Genomic DNA, 24,033 nt, shown 5'->3' on the forward strand with positions numbered 1-24,033 from the left:
ATTAATATAAGTTGTTTAATTGATTTTAGGCTTTCTTATTTTATTATTATTATTAATTAAGAGGCAGGGAGGCAGAGACAGATTCCTGCATGCACCCCAACTGGAATCCACCTGGCAAGCCCCCTACCAGGTTGTTCTCTGCCCATCTGGGCTGCTGCTCTGTTGCTCAGCAACTGAGCTATTTTAACACCTGAGGCGAGGCCAGGGAGCCATCCTCAGTCCCTGGGGCAAACTGGCTGCATCCATTGTGAGCCATTGCTGCAGGAGGGGAAGAGAGAGACAGAGAGGAAGGAGAGGAAGAGGGGTGGAGAAGCAGATGGGCACTTCTCCTGTGTGCCCTGGCCAGGAATTGAACCCAGGACCTCCACACGTCGGGCCGATGCTCTACCATTGAGACAACCAGCCAGGGCTGTTTTTAGACTTTAAGATACTCATTTTAGGCAAACATTAGTGGGGGTAGAATTCTGATGTACATTTTTGTGAAAAATATAATTAGATGAACAAGTGTAGAGATGTAATTTTTCCTCTAATTATTTTTATAATTGCCTCAATTTTTGTCTCAGCCTTACAAATTCCATTTTTAGAGAGACACTCAAAAGGAGCCGTTCGTAGGCTGTCGTTAGTATAAGTATATATTGGACACTCCTTTATTATACTAACAGAGATGGTTCTAGGAGGTTGAGACACCACAGGCTATCTCTCTGTTATAATAAGACCCTTGCAATCCAGTGCAAGAGCTCAGAACTGGCTCAGGCTGAAGAAAACACCGTCGTGAACAGCAACCCAGTAGATATTTTTAGTGGGAAATTAAGCAGAGGCGAACTCCCAGAAAAAAAGATTAGTTTTGGTTCTTTACATTTTTTCTTCCCTAGAAGTTAAGAATGAAGGTAAGAGAAACTGGAGCATATGTTACCTTCATTCATATAAAAGAGAACAAAAGAAAAGAAAATGGAGAACCATAGGGATGTCTAGCAAGGCACTTAGCGCACGCATAGCACATGTCAAGAGGAATAACATCACTTCTGCATTAAAAGGGTCTACAGTTCCTGTCGCCTTCTAGAGTTGTGCTGATTTAAATATGCGTTATTTTAGAAGTAGGAAACATTGAAATTAAAATCACCAAAGTGTATCCATGTCTGAGACCGTCTTCAGCAAAATAATATTTTAATGGTTTACCTTACAAAGATTTCGTGTCTGGTGATTATTTGGGGGTGTTCAGTTTTATACCTTTCTGTTTTTAAAATCAGGGGAACATGTTCCTAGTATACCAATGTGTAATGCCAGGCCATGTAAAATTATGGTTTATCTCGGAAGTGTTCTGGGGAGGGCAGATGAAGTATTAGTATTTCCTGCCAAATGCTCTGTGCCCTCTGGTAGGGGAGCTCCAGAGCAGGCTTCTAACCCTTCTACTTTGTTTCAGATGCTAATCATTATTTGTTGTGATTTAATAGGGTGAGCGAGGTCCCCAAGGCCCTCCAGGTCCTCCTGGCGAAGATGGAATGAGGGTACATTCAGTTTCCTTTTTCTTTTCTTTTCTTTTTTTTTTTAAAGAATTGCTTAGAATTAAACATAAGAGAACGAAAGCATGTTGGAATGACACATTGTCTCATTTCATTCACCCTGACCCGCAGGGAGAAGACGGCGAGATTGGACCAAGGGGTCTGCCCGGAGAAGCCGTAAGCAACTCTCTTTCTTTCTAAAATCATACCTGTTTTGGGAGACTAGGGACTGTTATTACACATACAAAGTCAGTAATAAACTCAGGTGACTAGGGCAGTCTTACCGGAGCTAACCAGGTAATTATTATATAAGAACTAATGTTTAAAGGCTACATTGAGCTCTTCTGTTACAAAGTGTTAGATGTTTGAGAGAAAAGAAATGTAAAATTATAACATCTTGGTCAGCCAAAATATACCTCATCTAGTTTCTGTTGCTTTTCTTAGTATTGTTTCAATTTTTTTTTTTTTTAGAATCTATTTGTATATTTAGTATAAATGAAGGCTCTTATTAGAAAAGAGAGGAAAGTGCTCGGTGTGCCAGATAAAAGAGTAAAATGTGCTAGATTCTATTTTTTTCTATTGAACTTGACAAAAGAGAAAACTGGATTGGGATGGTTTGCCCGAAGCCAGTTAATTGAGGAACCAGACTAGAAGCAGACCCCCTAATTTCATAGAGGTGCGTGTCTATATGAATTTAGTAAAATAATCTGACTTTTTTTTTTTTCAAGAAGCCATTTAGAAAAAATGATTCTCTTGACTTCTGCTTTATCTGGACTTTGACATAAGAACTAATCTGCCTCCTGATAGAGCCTGTGGAGGCAAAGGCATAATAATAGCTCAAGGCAATGTGAGAAGCAGTCAATTATTGTATTGACTTTTCTAAAGAAAGGGGGAGGGGCCCAAAGCAGATGGAGGAAGGGGAGAAGAAGAGGAAAATTGATTAAGATGAAACAAAGATAGTTTGTTACAAATCTTTATAGGGAAATAGTCTCTATAACCTTCAGACATCATTTTCCGGGTCTGTCTTTCTGTCAGTGCCTAGATCTCTGCAGTCGGAATTAATCCAAATGTAAAACGCAGGAGAATGAGGACCCTTCTATTTGTGTGGTAGAATAGTAAGATTTAATAAGATCTGTGTTGCCATTCCAATCAGAAATGGCACAAAAGTGACGTAACATATTCAACTATTCCTGACTTTATCAGTTTCTCATTTTATATTTCCCATTTGTATTACTTATTTTATAAATTTACAATTTGTACATAAATTTATAGCATCAAAGATACACAGTTTCTGCAGAAAAGACACACAGTTATCCATTCTGGCTTCCGGATCCGTATAAACACTGGATATTTCTGTTACATAAAATAGTGTTTTAAATACCACTTTCATTGTGTTAAGAGATGCTATACAGGTATTTTTACTCTAAATATTATCTTAAAATTTCTTTTGAGGGTGAGGCGTGTTTTGAGGGCATTTCTTATGAGGATATGTGTGGTTTTCTTGTTTTTTTTTTTCTTTCCAGGGTCCACGAGGTTTGCTGGGACCAAGGGGCACTCCTGGACCGACAGGGCAGCCTGTAAGTGTGGCGGGAATGTGCAGGAAGCCCTGGGAAAGCTTGTTTGATGTAAAGCGGGGAGGCCTGGAGAGCTTTGGGTAGACGGCCAAGTGGCTCCTGCCCTGCCCTGCCCTGTGCTGAGCCACAGATGCTGCCTATGGGCTATTGAAGCTGGGGACAGTGAAACAGAAAGGGTCTAGAACAGAAAAAGCAACGGGAGAGCCTGGGCAGGCTGCTGTCAGCTCACTGGGGGTCAGGGGAAGGGGGCCTTGGGCACAGGATCTGGGGCTTAGCCCTGAGGAGCTGCCCAGCTCCCCTGCTGGCGAGTCTCGGGAGGACCCTTACAGGTTAGGAGCTGCACACTGGTGGTGGGTGGTGGGGGTTGGGGGTGGGGGGAGAAACGGGGAAGAGGGGAGGGAAAGGCAGGGGCCTGCTCCCAGGATGTAGACCAAGCTGGCTCCTTTATTTTAAGGGTTTTTGTTGTTGTTGTTGTTTTAAGGACCCTGGAGTTTAGGGAAGGGTGGCAATAGAATATTCCTCCACTTTTCCTGGTGCGCCCTTTTAGGGCTGTGGTCGCCACTGATTGGCCAGCCCCAGGGCAGGGGGTCGTTCACCTTTGCAGCTGGCCCTGGCGTCATCTCCTGGTTGTGCTGCTTTTCTGGGCCTGGCGCTAAAATACGAGGGCGGCTAGGTGTTTCTCGGGGGAGGCGACCTTCCGCACCTGGCTGTACGTAGGTTGGCCAGGGCGTTCAGTTATCTGTCTCAGCTTTCCCATTCCACTTGCCAAGGAGTTGTTATCCCAGCTTCTCACTAACCTGTCTCAAGTACCGTGCTGTTAGCAGGTTAGTCTAAAGCTGATTTTCTGTTGTAGCAGCTAAACTTCTAAATAGCCTCACAAATATATATATATATATTTTTGTCTTCACTGAAGGGTATCGCAGGTATCGATGGCCCCCAAGGACCAAAAGGGAACATGGTAAGTAGAAAATTTCCCTAAAATAACTCATTTCTGCAAAACCTGGAGGCTAACAAACCGCCGTTGTTGTTAGAGCTGAAGGAAAGATTCCTACCAACATTTGCTAAGTCCATTAGCTAATCCTGGCGTTCATATTTTGCAAGATTTTCCACATTTCTCTGTCAGGGAAACTGATGTGGGGACTGTTTTTCAACTGAGAAGAAAATACCTGTTAAGCGAAATAGCTCTGTTAAAGACTCTGTGTTTTCCCGTGCAGGGTCCCCAAGGAGAACCCGGACCGCCAGGTCAGCAGGGGAACCCAGGACCTCAGGTGAGTCCCGGCCACCGCCGCGCCTTCGAGATAATGGGGGGAGGGGGTGTCTCTTCACAGGAGAGCTGACAGCCTCGACATTTTCTACGTAGAGCTAAAAATGATTGCAGTGTGAAAATAGGAAGATAATTCTTTTTTCCTCTTTATTAAAAAAATAACATGAGCAGAGGGGAGGAAGGTTGGGAGACTGGGTGGAAAATGTGGAGGGGTTGAGAAATACAGGCAGGTAGTTACAAAATAGACCCCGGGATGTAACATATAGAATAAAGGAGTATAATCAGTAATATTCCAATAACTATGCAGGGTGCCAGGTGGGTACCCCAAATATCAGGGGGGACGCTTTGCTCAGTATGTGATTGTCTAACACTTAAGTTGTACATCTGAAACTAATACAAAATAGCACTGAATGTCAAGTATAATTGAAAAAAATAAACAGTAAATTAAAAATAAAAAATAAAAGCCATGAACAAATGTTCAGAGCCTCCTTCTTCCAAGAGAAAAAAGAGTCATTTGGTGTTCGTGGAATGCGGGGACAGCCACACCTGCTGAGGGTTCTGAATAGGGTCACATCATAGTCCTCTTGTCAAAGGAGTAGCCATAGAACATTCTAGAACTTTCTGGGGAATACAGAGGACATTTGGAGGCTTGCATAGCTCATTTGATGTGAAACAGAAGGCTGATGATTTACTGTTCTAACAAGTGGATTTGTGAGATGTGATTCCTGACCAAAAAAATTTTTTTTTTTTTAATACAGGGTCTTCCTGGTCCACAAGGTCCGATCGGTCCTCCTGGTGAAAAAGTGAGTGACTCTGTTGTTCTGATACTGTCTGTGAACAGTTTGGGTTGTCAGCCTCAGGCAGGTGTTTCTGATAAGGTATCTTGATGCCTCAGCCCGTAAGGAATGAATCTGGGGTTTAAGCGCTAGAGTCTGATGTGAGGAGAAGCTGTTTGTACAACTCTGGACTGAAAGTGAGAACATTTCTCCGAGTTTCCCTCTGGGTAGCTTCCAGTGTGACATTGTCAGCGGTATTAACTTCACACGGGTACTGGCGTGGGTCGGTGTTTTCTCTTTATTTTTGCTTTGCCTTTTCTTATTCGTTATTCAAAAAAAAATGTAATTAAGTTTGTGACAGAGGGTTTGTGGCAAGATCTGATTAAGGAAAAATTGTGAAGTTATCATTGTCACCATTTCTTATATATAAATGACAAATGATGTTCTTGTTAATAATCCAATGTCTGGATCAGAACAAGAATAAATCTTTAATTAAAGTGATGTCTTTTTCCTTCTAATCTCCTCTGCCAGGTTTTCTAAGTGTCATTTCCTGTCTCCTGCAGTTACAGCACCATGGTAGCTGGCATAATACCTTTTTATTTTTTTCTTGTTGATTCTTCCTAGGAACACAATTTTAATAAAATAACTTCAGTGGAAGTGTAATTTCATACTATAAAAATTCATTCATGTTAAGTATACGAGTCAGTGATGTTTAGTAAATTTACAGATAATACACAATCAAGTTTTTAGAATATTTGTACCACCCCAGTATGAAACCTTGTGTCAATTTGCCTTCCCCAACCCCCAGATCTAGACCTAGAATCGCTAGTCTGCTCGGTCGCTATAGATTTGCCTTTCATGGAAACATTCACTCCCTTTTGTTAGCAGGTGCGTTCTGTTGCTGGAATATGCCACATTCCGTGTAGCTGTTTGGCACTGGATAGGCATAATCCGAGTGGTCTCGGCTCTTGAAACCTTGTGTCAATTTGCCTTCCCCAACCCCCAGATCTAGACCTAGAATCGCTAGTCTGCTCGGTCGCTATAGATTTGCCTTTCATGGAAACATTCACTCCCTTTTGTTAGCAGGTGCGTTCTGTTGCTGGAATATGCCACATTCCGTGTAGCTGTTTGGCACTGGATAGGCATAATCCGAGTGGTCTCGGCTCTTGAGTTCTGATGAATGTTTGCAGGCAGCTCTTTGGGTCGCAGGTTTTCATTTCTTTTTGGTCGGTAGGTGGAGGTGGAGTTGCTGGGTCAGATAGTAAATTCATAGCGAACATTTTAAGAAACTTCCAAACTGTTTTCCAAAGTGGTTGTACCCGTATTTCCTTCCTAACAGCAAGGTATGAGGACTCTAGTTTCTCACGATCCTCACCAGTCATTTGTTACTATTTCCCTTTCTGATTATGGTCATTGTTGATAATGTTAAATGGTTTCTTCTTGTGGTATTAATTTGAGTTCTGTTAGTCACTAGTGATGAGCATCCTTTCATTTTTTTATTGGATATATACATACATGTATATATATGCATACATATATAATGTGTGTATATTCTTTTGTCTATATCTCTCTAAATATATGTTAAGATGTTTTGGTAACATTTTAGTTGTTATTTATCTTAATATTTATTCAGTGTATGGGTTAACGTACCAGATTTAGCTGGTCTATAAAGTCCTATTCTCTGTGCAGCTTTTGTATATGGTTACAGTGTTAAGACAGCTATTGGAAGATAGCTTATGAGTGAATTTAAGAGGTTAGGTCCCAAAGATGACTTGGAGTCTTTACTATGTCAGAGATTTTCATCTGGGGTGCTCATATTTTAGATGAGCTCATCCACACCATGCTAGACTCATATTAAATTGCCCACTCTAATGCTTGCGCCTACCTGATTCTCTGCCTTAATTTTATCTCTCTGTACTGGATTGCTAAGACAAATTGCTTTGAAGGGACATTGATTTATCTGAAATCCCTTTTAAAGCCAAAGGCAGAACAAGGATCTGGTTCCTGGCTCTCCTTGTGATAAGAGACTTAAGCAGAAGTTGCTGCTTTCTGTGTTATGAACATAGTCAACTTGTGGGTCCAAAGACAGACTCATTCTATCAAAAGAGAAAGGGAAATAATTGTTATTTCATATATTATATATTGCATCTATATTAATTTTATTATCTTTATGATATACTGTGATCTGTTTATTCTGTCCTGAGAGCCTGTCTTCCAAATTTGGTGAATAGAGTTTCCAATGGGATCATAGTAGAACCTAACAATTAAAAATAAGTTAACTAATGTTAGATATTTTAAATTCCTCATAACTTTGATCTATTTGACCTAAGTTACTATAGCCTGTGCTTTTATTATACTTGTGACAAAATATTGTATACAGTTTGTTAATTAACTTAATGGATAAGACACCTGTATTGTTTTTTTGACAGTTTGATAGCAAACATACTGAATACTTCCTGTGATTTAATTTATGATTTCAGAATTTACATCTCTCCTATATTAATTGGTTTACCAAAAAAATGGAATTGTATAACTCTGTGAGCTGAGTATGAAATCACAAGACACAAAATAAATGTTAATGACAAGAACTGTTAAGACATGGGTATATCTCTGGTCCTTTCATACTGCAACTTTGCCACATGTTAACATTGGTTAATTTGCGCACTCTTAGTTGATGATATTTCATAGAATTGTTTGAGACTTAAAATGTTAAAATGAAATATATATATATATATATGAGCCATTTAAATATATATATATATTGCTTAACAAACTACATAGAAACACAATAAATTTAGCTATTTTATTAAAATCTAAAAAAGAAGTCATATATTCATTGAACTTGATTCCCAACCCTCCAGGTAAATAATAATTAATTACAAATTCAATAACAAAAAAACACATATATACATATAAATTCTGCCATGTGAATTATAAATTAAATTATAAATGAATAAAATAATTATTGGATAAAGTTTGCTTTAACTATTAAAGTACTATAACTTAGCTTACCTATTCTCAACAATATCCATAAAATTCCTAGTTAATTTAATTACAGACATAGATTTCAGTTTTCACACATGTGGGTTTAAGGTTATATTTTCTGTTATTATAACCCCCAATTAAAAGAAAATGGGGTATTCACAGAGTTGAATTAAAAATAAAGAATGAAATAAAAAGAAAGACAAAACATTTATGGAGTTTTCATTCTAAAAACGATGGATTGGTTTTCACTTGATTAAAAAATACAGTACAGGAGTTTTAATATTTGTAATCAACCCTTAAGAACGTAGTAACAACAGCGTATTCTTGTATTGCCCCACAAGGTCATTGTTATAGAAATACTACTTCTGCTGATAGTAATAATTAGCGAAGTAGTTCTGCATTAGTACTGTGCATTGTGCTGGTAAGAAATAACACCATTGTCTTGATAGCAAAAGATACTTTCAGTGACAGTCAAAATGCTGCCATTAAAATTTTAGTTTCATAGTTACTATATAACAGTAGATTGCTAGGCTAAATATGACTTCGCAGAGTGGTGAACGGGACTGAGACTTTTAAATCATTTAAATGAGATGCAATGAACTTCAGTTATAAAACCTAAATTGTCCAAGTGAAAGGTTATCGTTATTTTTGGTTGTCCCATAGTGATTAAGTAAAGTCGTGTAAAACTGTACGTGAATACAGTGCTTCTCCTAAAAAATCTCTGAGAATGGAAATACCATAGGAACCACGTCCACAGTGTAGGATTGCGCTAGGTCCTTACCCTCTCAGTTGTCTCTAACTCCTGGTTTGTGACCTGACCGGGAAGCAATAACAGCCTGGGCTCTAGGAGTTGGATGACGTTCTTTATTCTCAGCAGAATGAGCATTTTCCTCCTGAGAAAGGATCTGTTTTTACAGTAGTCATTCTTGCCATGTTTCGACCTTAGCAGTGGTCAAGTTAAATGAGGTTCAGAATCCTCTGTGGTTAAACAGGGATTAATCTGTTGAATAAATTGTTACTCTTACTGTTTATTAGTTGAATATCAGGTGATGTCATTTTTACATCAAAATAGTAGATTTTGTTTTCTTCATGTCTTATGAATACCTGTCACACTGAAACATTTCTTAAAATATTTTAATAATGACTGATGTTTTATCAATGTTACTCTATAACTATTTGCATTGGCACTTAATATCATGATGGATATATCTCATGCCTGCTTCTTCTGGGATATAAATCAATGTATTTCTTTTTTTTTCTCTCTTTTTTTTTTTGTGTTTTTTTTTTCTGAAGTTGGAAACAGGAGGCAGTCAGACAGACTCCCGCATGCACCTGACTGGGATCCACCCGGCATGCCCACCAGGGGGCGATGCTCTGCCCATCTGGGGCGTTGCTCTGTTGTGACCAGAGCTATTCTAGCAACTGAGGCAGAGGCCATGGAACCATCCTCAGTGCCCGGGCCAACTTTGCTCCAATGGAGCCTTGGCTGAGGGAGGGGAAGAGAGAGACAGAGAGGAAGGAGAGGGTGAGGGGTGTAGAAACAGATGGGCGCTTCTCCTGTGTGCCCTGGCTGGGAATCGAACCCGGGACTCCTGCATGCGAGGCCGGCGCTCTACCACTGAGCCAACTGGCCAGGGTCAATGTATTTCTGACCTATATTGTTTTCCTTTTTATTCTTGAAGCTCTCTTGTAGTATGCAAAAACCACAGGAGGGGTGAGGGGCTGGGTGAAAAAGGTGAAGGTATTAAGCAAAGAAAAAAAATCTCAGACACAGACAACAGTGTGGGCATTACAGGAGGGAGAAGGGGTGGGGGGTAGGTGGTGATAGAGGGAGACGTGGCTTGGGGTGGCGGGCACACCACACAATAGACAGGGGTATTGTAGAAGTGTACACCTGAAACCTGTACCATTTATTAACCAGTGTCACCACAGTCAATTCCATCATAAAATATAAAAAAATAAATAAACATAAAAGTCACATTTAGGAATGATAAGCAGATGAAAATTAGCATGTTTTTGACACAGATTGAATTTGATTTTATCAGTAATATATTCCTGTGTAGAAGTCGGATTTTCGTTGTGTTCACTGTGGAAACAAAAGCCTTCTCTTTCTCTGTTTCTTAGGGGCCGCAGGGCAAATCAGGGCTTCCCGGCTTTCCCGGTGCCGACGGGCCTCCCGTAAGTAGTAACGACCGACCGGTCATCACGTGTCTGTGTCTTGTCTTCAGAATAGATTGTACATGTGCTTTAAAAGCGATTTTATGAATTCAGTAATAAAACCAAATCGAGCCAGTGATTAAACGTTGAACTCTGAAATACCATTTCATCCTGTCAGTTCCACGCGGCAAAGTTTTGTGACGAGCTCGCCGCGGTCGCAGACACACGACTGCTGGGGCTCTCGGCCAGACCCCCCCACACACACACGTTGTCCCGACACATTTCTGTGCCCCTGCTCTCCACTCTCCTGTCCTTAGGCTTTCCTCTACAGCAGCCCTTTCTGTCCACCGAGAGCCCTTTCTCCTCCTCTCTCTTTCCAAAGTCCACGGGCCGCAAGAGTCCCGGTGAAATGCCTCACCACTTGTTAATTTCCCCAGACGTCTTCCAGGGAAATTCCTCAGCCTTGGGCTTCTTTTTTTCAATAGGCAGGCTTAGCTATTCTGTCACAGAGTGATCAAGAATGTAATTCTGTCATCGCAATAGCTGTTACTTTAAAAGATTTGTTATTGAGGCTTTTTTCCTTCTCTTCAGACCTCTTGGAGCTGGGGGTACATTTTTCATTCTGCCTCTGTTTTTATGTTGATTGTGTATAATTGTGATAAAATGGCACATTTTTATTTATTAACTCTTACTAACTTGATTATTAACAGTCTTGATATGATTTATGGTCTTGCTGTATTTTTAAATTTTTTTTTTTATAAATTGATTTTAGAAAGTAAAGAGAGAGAGAGAGAGAGAGAGAAACATCAATTTGTTGTTGCACTTATTTATGTGTCCATTGGTTGATTCCTGTATGTGCCCTGATTGGGGATCGAACCTACAACTTTGGCATATCAGGATCATGCTCTAAGCAACAGAGTTACCCAGCCAGGAAAATCCTGCTTTCTTTTCACAATGAGTTGCCTCAGTTCCATTTTAAAGATACCTATATGGTTATTTGATCAATGTGCAAAATAGAAGTCAGATTGAGGTATTTTTAGGTATAACTAATTGAGGTTGAATTGTTGTCAAATAATAATATTTGTTTTATGTGTTTTTCCCAAGCTGTCTCAAATGTATGAGGTAGTTGGTAAAACACACATCTGTCCAAATGCCACAGTTTTCAGTGTTACTTAAGATGCAAAATATTCCATTTGTTTTGAAACATAGGAGTAAGATCTCATTTTGAAAAATAAAAAAGGACAATTTAATAGTATTATAAACTGCCACCAATAGTGTATCTCATGAGTGTATATTTTTGCTCACTCTAGGGTCATCCTGGAAAAGAAGGCCAGTCTGGGGATAAGGGTGCTCTGGTAGGTTACAAAGTGTCCATTTGAACTTTCTCTCCTCTCACCTCCTGGAGAAGATGCCTCCTCCCGATCATCTCTGTGATACAGATATTCTTCTATGATTGTTGAGGGATATGAATACTAGACTATAAGTACCAGAAAACAGTTCATCTCTACCTGTAAATATAGCCTTTCCTTTCAAAAGAATTTTTTTCTACCATTTAAATATGTCACTTTCCTAGAATTACATTTTTGCTTAGGATATATTGAACAGATGTGTATTAGATAACTTTTAATTCTGTATTAGCCATTTTGTTAGACTGCATTTTCTGTTTTTTAAAAATAATCTCATGATCAGAACTGAATCCATATTCTGCATGTGTAGTATACGTGGTATAAATCGTCGGTTACAAAAATGAAGTTGGATTGAATGAGAACTTCCAAATATCATTAACCCGTTTATGTCACCTCCCCTTATTACTTCCTGGTAACCCTTAAAGAAGCAGAAATTGAACTGTAAGAGCAACAATTACAAAATACAGAAATGGAAGCTTATTCGATGTTAATTATCAAAATATATAAATAAAAGCTTATTCAGTGTTAATACCATTTTAAAATATAGTGGCCAGGGTTAGGGCCATTTTTATTTAGAATTGTTAGTCTGGGATTCTTATTAAAATACTCAGCATTACTGCAGGAACTGTCTATTCTATATAACATGTGGTTTCCTTTCCATAGACTAGTGACAGGAAACCAACTTTAGAAAACACATCATTTGGATCATATTTCTAATGATGTGAATGCTAAAAATTTATACTAGTTTTTAGATAGAAATTACTGATCCTCTTGGTTTATCTGTAATTGTCCATTTGCAGACGTTTGAAGGGCATCATATTTTTTCAGGATCAGAAAATCAGTTACTCACCATGTAGTGATTTATATTATGTCATATTTACAATTTTTATCTTATTTTTAGCATGAATATATGATATGAGTTTGTAATAAGTAGGGATAGTCACATGGTTTTATCATATCTGACTTTAGAAACAAATGATAAAACTACCCAAGAAATCTTTGGCAAGCGTAGAAAAATAGCATATTCTTGTAGATTATCTGGTAATATATTATACAAAACAAGTATCGCTTTGAATGTGTTCTGTATTTAAATTGCAATGGATCTGTTTTAGGGTCCTCCCGGTCCACAGGGCCCCATCGGCTATCCTGGTCCCAGAGGAGTGAAGGTAAATGCTATTTTTTCCACACTATTTACTTTCAGTGTAAAATATCATAGTCATTTACTCTTTCTCATTTATTCTATAGGGAGCAGATGGAGTCAGAGGTCTCAAAGGCTCTAAAGGTGAAAAGGTAAATATAATTTAGTTAGGTGGTTTTAATGCCTGTGTATCCATTACATCAGAAATGTAAATTTACTTAAGATACTCCATTTCCCAACTGTATTAAATTATTTCTTATATCTCAGACAATGCAAATATTATTTTGTACTTCACATCCTGAAAACTTAAAAGAAATATATTCTTATAACTGGAGTGAGGATTAAATTATAGAACAGAAACAAGATATATTATAAACAGAATGAATCCTATCTCCTTTTTTCCCTAACAGGTATTTAAATTTTCTAAATCGTGAGATTGGCCTTTAGAAACTATATTTTATGCAGGTGTTGTTCAATATCCAATTTTATGCACAGCAGAGGACTGTGTGTTCCCCCGTTTTTCTGAAATCCTCCAAATTCATAAATTGAAACTCATTGCAGAATATGAAAGTTAGAAGCACAGTAAATGACTTGGGGAAAGAGGAAGTCTTCATATGTAATACGGCTTGGAAAGCAAAAATATTAATGAGAAGGAAATAAAGATTAAAATCAAGCTAAGATCCCCAAGAAGTTCAATACAAATTTAAAAAGCCCACCTTTCTGGAAAAAAAAAGAAAAGAAACAAGCAGAGGTGGATGAAAGAATATGGAATTTATAATTTTCTTTAGACAAAGAACTTAAAATGGAAATTTTTAATATAAATGTTTTATATGAGTATAGATTCCCCAAGCCCTTTCACCTGTATGTTGAAGTTGAGTGTCATTATAGAGTGTCTTAGAAAATGTTGGTAGATTTGGTGACAAATATATGGAATATAAATGTTGATTTCAAGGTCACTGTTTATTCCCTTAGTCATAATTTTATCCAAAGCACTTTGAGTCAGTTTAATTATCAAGAAGGAATAGATAAGAAGAGATGGACTTATATCATTACAATGTAGTTTTCTGAAAAAGAGAAAAGAAAGGTAACATACTGAGGCATTGCCAAGGTACACAGCTATGTCATCAGCTGTGTGTGTGAGAAATGTCATGCACTTTAAATTAGCTGCTTGGATTTGAATCCCAGTTCCTCAGGATCATCCATGTGAAACTCAGGATAGTCCTACGGAGTTGGCAACCTAGCACCGCGAGGGGTCAGACAGCACTGAACTTGTAACTGTTTGCATGGCGCCTGTGCAAAATAAATACAATCTTAGTTTGGAGTTTTTCTTGTTAAGGCACTGAAGTATCAATCAAATATCTTGACTTGAATTAGGGCTGGCCCAGGAGTCTCAGGGAAGGCAGTGTTTAAAGGGAAAGGCGTTCCACTGGGGTGGGGAGGTTGTGAGCTTCTTTCTTGGAAAGAGCGGTAGTTTCGAAATGACAGAGGTAACTATATATGTATGTGATATAAAGCATGTACGTAGAACCCCACTCAGAAAAAATAATGTAGATTGTTTATAGGTAGGAAGATCATTTGAGATTATTGTTGTTTCGAGTGATGTATGGTCCCAGAAGAAACAAATAGACATATAGAAGAAGAATTTGTATTTTTAACTTGGAGTGAAAAATTCTGGGTTCTGATTCTAGTTGTACTTATGAGACATGTAAACTTAAATTCTTTACCAGCCCAGAGGCTTATGTTAAGTTTGTAACATGAGGACATTGTCCAAACAAATCTCTAAGGTCTCTTATTGCTATCTTTTTTATTCCACACTGTATATTTAGTAGTATATTACTTATCTAGATAAATTTTATATAAATGTTGATGGAAACCTTTTAATAATGACAAGAATTCTTCCTATTTAAAGCTCTGTTAATCCTAATGAATTCTAATGTATATTACTTTTTTTCCCCTCAGTATGTATTATAAGCAACAGTTTACCTCATAAGAGATAAAAAAGGAAGTTAAACTACATTCTTTTTACATACAGAAACATTCATTGTTGACCAAAGATGAAATAGCAAAGATTAAAAGTCACTACTGACCCAGTGGTAGAGCATCGGCCCAGCGTGTAGATGTCCCAGGTTCAATTCCCAGTCAGGGTACACAGGAGAAGTGCCCATCTGCTTTTGCACCCCCCCCCTCTTCTCTCTCTCTCTTGCTCTCTCCCTCTCTCCCTCCTGCAGCCATGGCTCATGGTTCTAGTGAGTTGGCCCCAGGCTCTGAGGATGGTTTCATGGCCTCCACCTGAGGTGCTAAGAAGAGCTCAGTTGCTGAGCAACAGAGCAACACCCCAGATGGGCAGAGCATCACCCTCTAGTGCAGTGGTTCTCAACCTTTCTAATGCCGTGACCCCGCAATACAGTTCCTCATGTTGTGGTGACCCCAAACCAAAAAATAATTTTGGTGGCTACTTCATAACTGTAATTTTGCTACAGTTATGATTCGGAATGTAAATACCCGATACGCATTATGTATTTTCCGATGGCTTTAGGCGACCCCACCGGGGTCACGACACACAGGTTGAGAACCGCTGCTCTAGTGGGCTTGCTGGGTGGATCCTGGTCAAGGTGCATGCAGGAGTCTTTCTCTGCCTCCCCTCCTCTCACAAAATAAACAAGAAATAAAAAGTCACTATTGTTTAGACTCAGACTTTTTCAAGTCTTAGACCTCAAGTAGCATAGCCCAGCAAACCAAGTGACATGGGTAAATTTCTCATTTATACGTCTTCTAAAACTAGGTTTTCTTATTTCAAAAAGATTAATTCAGATACGATCATTTTAGCACTGGAAATCTCAGTATTTGATAGTGTCATTTGTTTTAAAAGAACAACAACAAACACTTATTGTAAGGAAACCTAGTCATTTGAGTCATCTAATCTATTTATTTGTGAATGTGTTGAAAACACAGGCATGACAAAGTAGCATCTAGTTCACTGTGTTCTCTCTCAAAAATACAACCAAAACAAAGCAACTCTGCCTGGAAAGAATCCTAAAAACTATAACCGATTTTTAGACATAGAGTGCAGTCTTTTTAAACTAAACTTGTCAGCTGTGTAATTACCTCTCTCTCTGGAGAGAGGGTAACGAAGGCAGTAGTCAATAGGAAGTTAAGTGGTCATTTTCAGCTTTTTAGCCTCTGCTGTTTGCCCAGTTACATTCAGTGGAGAGAGAACCCTAATTCCACAAGGAGATTTTTATGGCCAGAATGTGGAAAACAGTATGTTTTTTGTCTTAAAGGAAACTTTTACACCAGTCAGAATTCTTAGGTGTAGGAAAGATATGAGATCGGATCCCTTTTCCAAGTTTAGATCTCAGATGCCCATAATTACCTGATATTTTCTGGACCTTAGTATATAGCTTGGCAAACTCACATTGAGGCATGGGTGATTTCCAGATGTTCACTTAGAAAGTGTTTGTTAACTGTCACGATTATTGAGAGTCGGAAATGCAGTAGGTACCGGAGATCCAGAGATTAATTAGGCACGTGTCTTATTTTCTTCTGGTTAGCAGGATGGCAGGTTTTGTCATAACACATGCTGGGGGGGGGGAGGGGGGCACACAGAAGACAGAGGTGAATTTTAGGGGGAAAACCCTGACGTCATGGAAAACTTCATGGCGGCATTGTGAGTCTGAAAGAAGTGCAGGGTCTCACCAGGTGCACAGAAAGGTTGAAAGGTGTGCAATGTGCGTGAGAGAGCAGTAGCCAGAACAAGAGTTACCAACAGGAAAGAAGGTAGTTCAGAGTTTCTAGAACTCACGCCTGGACGGTGAGTCAGGGCAGAGGGGAGGTCAAGACCGAAGACGAGACCGCAGAAGTGAACAGGAGTTAGACCATGGTGGGAGGGGGAGGGGAGGTGGTAGCTTAGTCATCGTTAGTGATGTGCATCCATTGAAGTATTTTACAGTAAAAATCGACTTGTTCAGTTTTGTGCTATTTTGGCAGCAGAATGTGGGAGTATGTGTGTCAGTCTTTCTAAGATCTGTTCACATACTGGCCCGAAATGCCCTTCCCTCAAACTATGCAAGTCAAATGCATTCTCTGAGGCTACTAAGATACCAACTACCGCTTCTCCAATGCACTTTTTGCCTTAAAATGATCACAACCACAACCACCACAACCATCACAACCACCACAACCATCACCACCACCACCACCATCACCATCATCATCATCATCATCATCATCATCTTCATGTCTTTTCTCCAAACACCCACTTTACTCCATCTGTACAAAAACTAATGCAGATATTTTACCTTTATTTTTATCGGTAAAATAAAAATGTCAAAATACTCCACAATACTCTGAAAGTAGTTCAGTTTATGCTATTAAATATATGAATAATGATTCATTCAAAATTTAATTCTTTTCCTGAAATTATGAGATAGTAAGTTTGTTTGTGATGCTTTTAAAAATTTATATAAATATATCTCTGTAAGACTGTAGGACATATTTTCATAGTCAGAACTTCTCTTCTCTTTGCTAAAGAATGCCCAGTCTTCAACACTGGCTTGAGCATATCGACGAGTCAATGAGCAATCCTTTACATACAAAGGATAAGATTAATTTGCTTGTTATCCCCCTGAAAAGAGATTATTATATAGAGAGCAAGCTGAGGTAGAAAGCATTTATCTAAAGCACATGCTACAAAATGCATGATACAGAATTTTTAGGTACAAATTAATAAATTAAGGGTAAAGATATTTTATTTGGTAGTCGAAAGTTCTCAGAATATAAAGTAAAAATAATTATTTAAATATTTATGCTTTTTTTAAAAAAATAGCATAGAATACATGTTGTCATAGAGAGTGGTTATTTGCCCCATAAGGTACAGATAATTTAATGGACACATTTGTAAAATACTTCCTAATTTTTAAAATTTTATTAATTATGGAAAAGTGGAAGGATGCTCTGGATAGGGTTAAAATAGGGAGGAGGAAGTTTCACAGCTAGGATTCATATTTCTCAGAACACTTTTCCCTGGTGAATAGTATTTGTATTGTATATAGCCATAATTTTTTATTTACCAACACAACTGATTAAAAATGCCCCTTTTATTTCTTATATTTTTTAGGGTGAAGATGGGTTTCCAGGATTCAAAGGAGACATGGGTCTTAAAGGCGACAGGGTAAGTGAAAAGATAAATTCCACTGGTACATCCAGTTAATGTGTGCGTGTATCCTTATATTTAAATAAAGGAAGTACAGGCCCAGGATAAATAAAAATGTGTGTATTTGTGTATTACATGAGACATTACTCACTTGGTTTTTATATAAAAAAATTAAGTATTTTATTTCTTTTGTGAAAATAGTAAGAATCAATTGTCTTTTAGATGTTTAGATGAATTTCCTTATGTCCCATAACATCTATATGATAGATTCTATTGTGTGTAGACATTTTTAAAAATGATCAAATTGCTTAAACAAAGTAACATGATAGATTTCTTCTAAATTTAGTTCTGATATAGTGAGCTATGCTGCCTGGAAACAAGATATCTGAGATTTTTATGAATTTTTATTATATACTGGTCTTGAATTTTTGACTAAAAACCTCTTTTTTTTTCCTGCTATTGAGTTTCTAGAAAACAAACAAAAATGTGTTACCTAAGTAAATTAACATTTTATTGGGAATATTCATTTTATAACTATAATAATATTACCAAATAAATCTAAAAAAGAGGTAAACTGTAGAACATTTTGTCCCCCTAGAATTTATGTAAAGCCTGTTTCCAGGATGGGGCAACAACTTCCATATTCCAGCACCTAATATAAATGAAAACCAAGTCTAAAATGGAGACATTTTTTGTGTGTTCCAATGATTTCCAAAGTTGCTATTATTGGAGGGGAAACATTATGTTTTGTATTATACTGGTAGATTCTCTGGCTGGGGCCCTGCAAAGTTAGACTGACAAAAAAGAGATTAACAAAAGAAAATGAAAAAGTAGTTTGCTAGCTTGTGCATCATGTTCACACATGGGAGCACTCAGTGATGAGTTGTAACTCAAAGGGGTGGTTAGGACTCTGGCTTATTTAGTATTTTAGAAAAGGAACAATCAATTTTTTTTTTTGTATTTTTCTGAAGTTAGAAGCGGGAAGGCAGTCAGACAGACTCCCGCATGTGCCTGACTGGGATCCACCCTGCATGCCCACCAGGGGGCGATGCACTGCCTATCTGGGGTGTTGCTCCATTGCAACCAGAGCCATTCTAGCACCTAAGGCGGAGGCCATAGAGCCATCCTCAGTGCCCGGGGCAACTTTGTTCCAATGGAGCCTTGGCTGCGGGAGGGGAAGAGAGAGACAGAGAGGAACGAGAGGGGGAAGGGCGGAGAAGCAGATGGGTGCTTCTCCTGTGCTCCCTGGCCAGGAATCGAACCCAGGACTACCTCATACCAGGCTGATACTCTACTGCTAAGCTAGCCGGCCAGGGCAGGAACAATCTATTTTTAAAGAAGTGACAAGACAGGAAAAGGACTTTGCATTTCTAGGACTGCAAATTGCGGAAAGGCATATAAAAAGGAAACTAATTGTAGATAAGGGCTACTTAGGAAAATTTGTTGTTGTAGACACCGCTAGAGTTTGCTTCTGGGCTCCAGATTGGTTAGGGTCTAGTTGTCTCTACATTTCTTATAAAAATATTGTCACTCTGCATTTTAGGGAGAAGTTGGTCAATTAGGTCCCAGAGGAGAAGACGGCCCTGAAGGCCCCAAAGGCCGAGCAGGTCCCACTGGAGACCCTGGTCCTTCTGGTCAAGCAGGAGAGAAGGTCAGTGAACAACTTCAAATTCACAGATGACTCGTGAAGAAAATGCTTCCTGTTTATTTAAAAACTTTTTTTTAATTATCCATGTCAGATATCCAGAGGATTCTATTAAATTTCAAGCATCTCCGTATAAAGTTGTGCGCCGATTAACAATAGGAACGTGGTTTTTTAGGTGACTTTGTTGTTTGCAAATGTCATCAAATGCACTTACCCACACCTAGGCCGCACGGTATAGCCTGGTGGTTTTCAACCCTTTTTAATGTTTGGGGACTGGTGAAAATAGGAGAATTACTAGGGGGACCACTAAGACAGAAACCACCCTGAGCAGAAGTGGATTCAACTGAGACCATTGTGTCCATCATCTTCATACAACATCAGGACACTTAACATTTTCATGGGTCAGCCCGCAGACCAGTGGTTGAAAAACACTGGTATAGCCTGCTGCTCCCAGGCCACAAGCCTGTACAGCACGTTACTGTGCAGAACAACCTGAGGTGAAATCAAGCACAAGAGAAAAGGATGCCACTGGGAGACACTGGAAGTAGGAGATGTGTATGAGGCTGCAGCTGAGCTGGTGGAACCGGGCACACTGATGTTTCACAGCAACTTTTCATAAGTAGCAAGACTACACTCTCAAATAATAGTAAAATGTGCAGGTAATGCACAAACCAGTCATGGCAGCCATTTATTAGCATTATCAAATGTTCCATACTTACGTAATTGTATGTGAAGACCTTTTATACGACTGGGTGTGCAGTGGACTCATTTACACCAGCAGCGCCCCAAACACGTCAGCAGTGCATTTTACTGCGACGTTTCAATGGCTGTGAGGCCACTAGGTGATAGGACTTTTTCAGCTCCATTACAATGTCGTGGAACCACTGTTGTATGTGCTGTTTGCTGTTGACCCAAATGTCTTTATGCGGCACATGACTGTAGGCGTACCATCACGAGCTGGGTCCACTTACCTAACTTTTCTGTCTTCCTTACTTGGTGGTCCCCTCCACTCTCCTGGGCCATGCAAAACCAGCCACTCTCAAAGCTCTTCCCCGTGAGAGGATTAGCATTTGAATGTGATTAACAAAGGATGAAAGCACAAAGGAACATTGGTCCACTTGCTTTGGATGGTAAAAATAGCTGTGCCCCTCTTAAAAAAAAATGTAGATTTTCTAGTTTTATTTTTCACATATTTTTTTTCCACAGGGTGTTTTAAAAAATAAGGATGTTCAGGTTCAACTTCAAGAGAGTTTATTTTTAATCTGAGGTTAAGTTAGGCATCTCTATGTTTTAAAACATGCCAAGGTAATTCTAATCTATGTTGATTTCTTAAGAGCCACTGGGTAATATGTATTACGTCAAAACATTTGCAACCATTACATTTATATTTAGCTTTAATATTAGAAAACATTGAAATTATAGGGTATATGCTGATACGGTGATTTGGTGAATAACTTAGAATTTGCTATGAGGTTAAATTAAGAAAAATACTAGAAATGTGGATGACAGTGTTATTTGTGTACATAAAAGGAATACATATATAATAGTTACCTCTGGGTATAATTCAAGTCATTTTATATATATATATATAAATATAATATATATATAATATATATTTCTGTTCTCTAAATTTTCTATAATGAGCATGCCATTTTTTGATAAAATATGAACATTCCATGCTACACAATTCTAATCTCCACCCCTTATCACCCTGTCCAAGAAGGAGGATGTGTTACGTAAGGATTATACTGTACAGGGATTGTGACTAGACAAATACGAAAACAATTCCTCAGGTCATTGTGAAATACGTCCTGGGCAGCTCTGCTACGAGGAGTTCTGTCTCGTTTGGGCAGAGGAAGGAAAAGGCCATGGGAAAGCAGAGCTTCCAGGGCTGTGGGACATCTTCACCTCACGTGCGCCCTGGCCAAGACCCTGAGGCTCTCCTGGGACCTTCCTCTCGTCTTTGCCCACCCTACTGTGTGGGAATGGCCTCACAAGCTACTCCAAAATATCGGGGCTCGACCCTACCCCACAATTCATCATCTTTAATGTCTCATTTATATTTTCCCCTTGTTTGAAGTATCACCCTACTGAAAATATGAACAAAAATTTTCCGTCTGGATTTATTCTAATAGGACCCTAAAATGAATAAAATGATCCATTCTAATTAGTATTTACCAGAGAGCACAAAAAGCTTTGTGATCATAATTAGAGAATTTCGTTAACCTTGAACTCAGTGGCATAAAACAAGGAAGGAAAACTTAGTGATCTGAGGGGGCATCTTCACAAGTATGCTTCTTAGGGCTTGTTTGATATTTTCCATCTGAAGATTGCTAAGCTATGCGGGGTTGATCTTGAATCAGACAGCTGTACAGTTCGATCTATAATGACAATGTCATAAGCTATATTTCTTAATTTTTTTGCCTTTATCCAGTAAAATAAGTACTTTTATTCATAAACTACTGCTCATCTTCTGATGTTGTATCTAGTAACTTGGGCTTGTTTTTTAATTTTTATTTTGTTTAAATGTGCATGAGAAATAATGATACTATGTGCTTGCTAATGTTTATGACTTTGATAAATATTTTATGAAGTGTGCTTTCATAAGATCTTAAGGAATAATGGATCACAGTAAAATTCCACAAACATTTTATTCAATTCATTTATCTTAATTTAATTTCCTCTCTATCTATAATTTTTAAGTTAGTGCTTTATCAGGGGGCCAATTTTGTTGGTATGGCATTCTAAGTCTCTTAGTATTTGTTAAACATTTTGGATGTCATTATAATGTATCATTTCTTTTCTCATTCTTAGATCGAGATGTAATCTTATTACACAAGAACGAAATAGTTACGCATATACACATGCCCACCTGCAGGAATTAACACTGCAAAAAAAATCATTAATTTAGCTTCAACACTCAAAATTTGGTGTATTTATTAACCCAGATATGTTTTTCTAAAAAAGGAAGGAAAACAAACTGTTCAACATTAGGTCAGAATTTCTTAGTATAGTTGTTTAACTTAATCAGAAAAAGTTAAATAACTCATGAATGCTAGCTTTATATTTACAGTGACAATTGAAATAATTTTATCAAAAAGATTAACTTTCATTGGCATGATAAGATCTAAATGGAGTTCTAACTGTATCAACTACCTTCCAGGAATATTTAATGTGGAAGAGCTTAGGTGTTGACTCATGCTTAAAAGTTCCCAAAGACGCCTCCAACTCCCTCTCGATCAGGATTCTATGTCCCAAAAGAGGGCACTGTCACTTAGACAACGGAAGTTAAGTTCGTGAAAATTGTAACATTAGAAACACGTCTTAAAAAAAACAATGGTTAAAACTTTGCAAATGCTTCTTTCAAGTGTACAACTATGTGGTTCTTCTAAAAAAATGACTAAAATCACCATTGCAATATCAATTCCACTTAGAGTTTATTATTATTATTATTTTTTAACTTTAGGGGAAACTTGGTGTTCCAGGATTGCCGGGCTATCCAGGGAGACAAGGTCCAAAGGTAAAAGACGGCGCTTGATTTTTAGAGTTTTATCCACATTCTGTAGAAACACTTAAGATCCATCACCTGTGGTTACCTTTCCGTCCATCCGTAACAAAGAGAGGGTGAATCTCGCAATAGAATTTCACAAGAGGAAGTCACGTGGCACACGGTGCTTGGGTCGCAAGGCGATTGGAGAGCCTGGGTGATGAAGGATGGGAGTATTTTAGGAGGCGGGGTCATACAAGGATGGTAGACTCGGCTGCTTCCTTATCATTGAAATCGGATATTCTCAGGACAGCGTGCAAGAATCTCTGGAAGTTCTAAAGCAGATGACAGGTAATGGTTAATAGCTTTTGATTTCATTTCTGGTATCCTACGAATTTAAATTATCTTTTTTTTTTTTTTTTTTTTTAAAGACTTAAGGTAGTCCCCGGGTTACGAACAAGATAGGTTCTGTAGGTTCTTAAATTGAATTTGTATGTCAGTTGAAACAAGTGCGTTCATGCGCTTACCAGTTAAATGCCACTCAGACAGATGTTTGTCTTAATTGTATTTATTTCTACCTCTCCGCGCATGTAAATACTTAATCTTCGAATCTACCGAGCCTATCTCGTTCGTGACTCGGGGACTGCCTGTATAATACATCTTTCATTCTCTTATCTCTCCTTATCCCCACAGTACGTATTTGGTGTATTTGGTATGTGGGGCTGTCATGACCTAGCTCCACAGTTTGGTGACTGAAAACAGTGGATATTTCCTCTCTCACAGTCTGGAGGCCAGCTGCCCTCCAAGCCTCCAGGGAAGAGTCTGTCCTGTCCCTTTCAGCTTCCGGGAGCCCCGGGCCCTCCCTGGCTTGTGTGTGCGTACCTGCAGCCTCTGTCCCCTTCTTCCCGGGGCCTCTTCTGTGTCTTCTCCTCTTCAGTCTGTTGTGAGAC

General features: G+C 38.6%; 1 protein-coding gene and 1 non-coding gene across 3 annotated transcripts in view; one reads left to right on the forward strand and one right to left on the reverse strand.

Annotated features, from left to right (window-relative positions):
• Nucleotides 1-24,033, forward strand: part of COL11A1 (collagen type XI alpha 1 chain) — a 190,275-nt gene that overhangs the window by 86,753 nt on the left and 79,489 nt on the right. For both annotated transcript variants that reach the window (XM_066246823.1, XM_066246824.1), the window contains exons 19-31: nucleotides 1,452-1,505; nucleotides 1,632-1,676; nucleotides 3,023-3,076; nucleotides 3,987-4,031; nucleotides 4,288-4,341; nucleotides 5,096-5,140; nucleotides 10,223-10,276; nucleotides 11,566-11,610; nucleotides 12,774-12,827; nucleotides 12,907-12,951; nucleotides 17,916-17,969; nucleotides 19,495-19,602; nucleotides 23,063-23,116. In XM_066246823.1, the coding sequence (XP_066102920.1) occupies nucleotides 1,452-1,505; nucleotides 1,632-1,676; nucleotides 3,023-3,076; nucleotides 3,987-4,031; nucleotides 4,288-4,341; nucleotides 5,096-5,140; nucleotides 10,223-10,276; nucleotides 11,566-11,610; nucleotides 12,774-12,827; nucleotides 12,907-12,951; nucleotides 17,916-17,969; nucleotides 19,495-19,602; nucleotides 23,063-23,116 (711 nt within the window). The remainder of the gene's footprint in view (nucleotides 1-1,451; nucleotides 1,506-1,631; nucleotides 1,677-3,022; nucleotides 3,077-3,986; nucleotides 4,032-4,287; nucleotides 4,342-5,095; nucleotides 5,141-10,222; nucleotides 10,277-11,565; nucleotides 11,611-12,773; nucleotides 12,828-12,906; nucleotides 12,952-17,915; nucleotides 17,970-19,494; nucleotides 19,603-23,062; nucleotides 23,117-24,033) is intronic.
• On the reverse strand, nucleotides 9,661-9,736 carry TRNAA-CGC (transfer RNA alanine (anticodon CGC)). Its single transcript has one exon. It is a non-coding gene; the product is annotated as a tRNA-Ala (tRNA).

This window comes from Saccopteryx bilineata, chromosome 11 (assembly GCF_036850765.1).
Source record: "Saccopteryx bilineata isolate mSacBil1 chromosome 11, mSacBil1_pri_phased_curated, whole genome shotgun sequence".
Classification (NCBI taxonomy): domain Eukaryota; kingdom Metazoa; phylum Chordata; class Mammalia; order Chiroptera; family Emballonuridae; genus Saccopteryx; species Saccopteryx bilineata.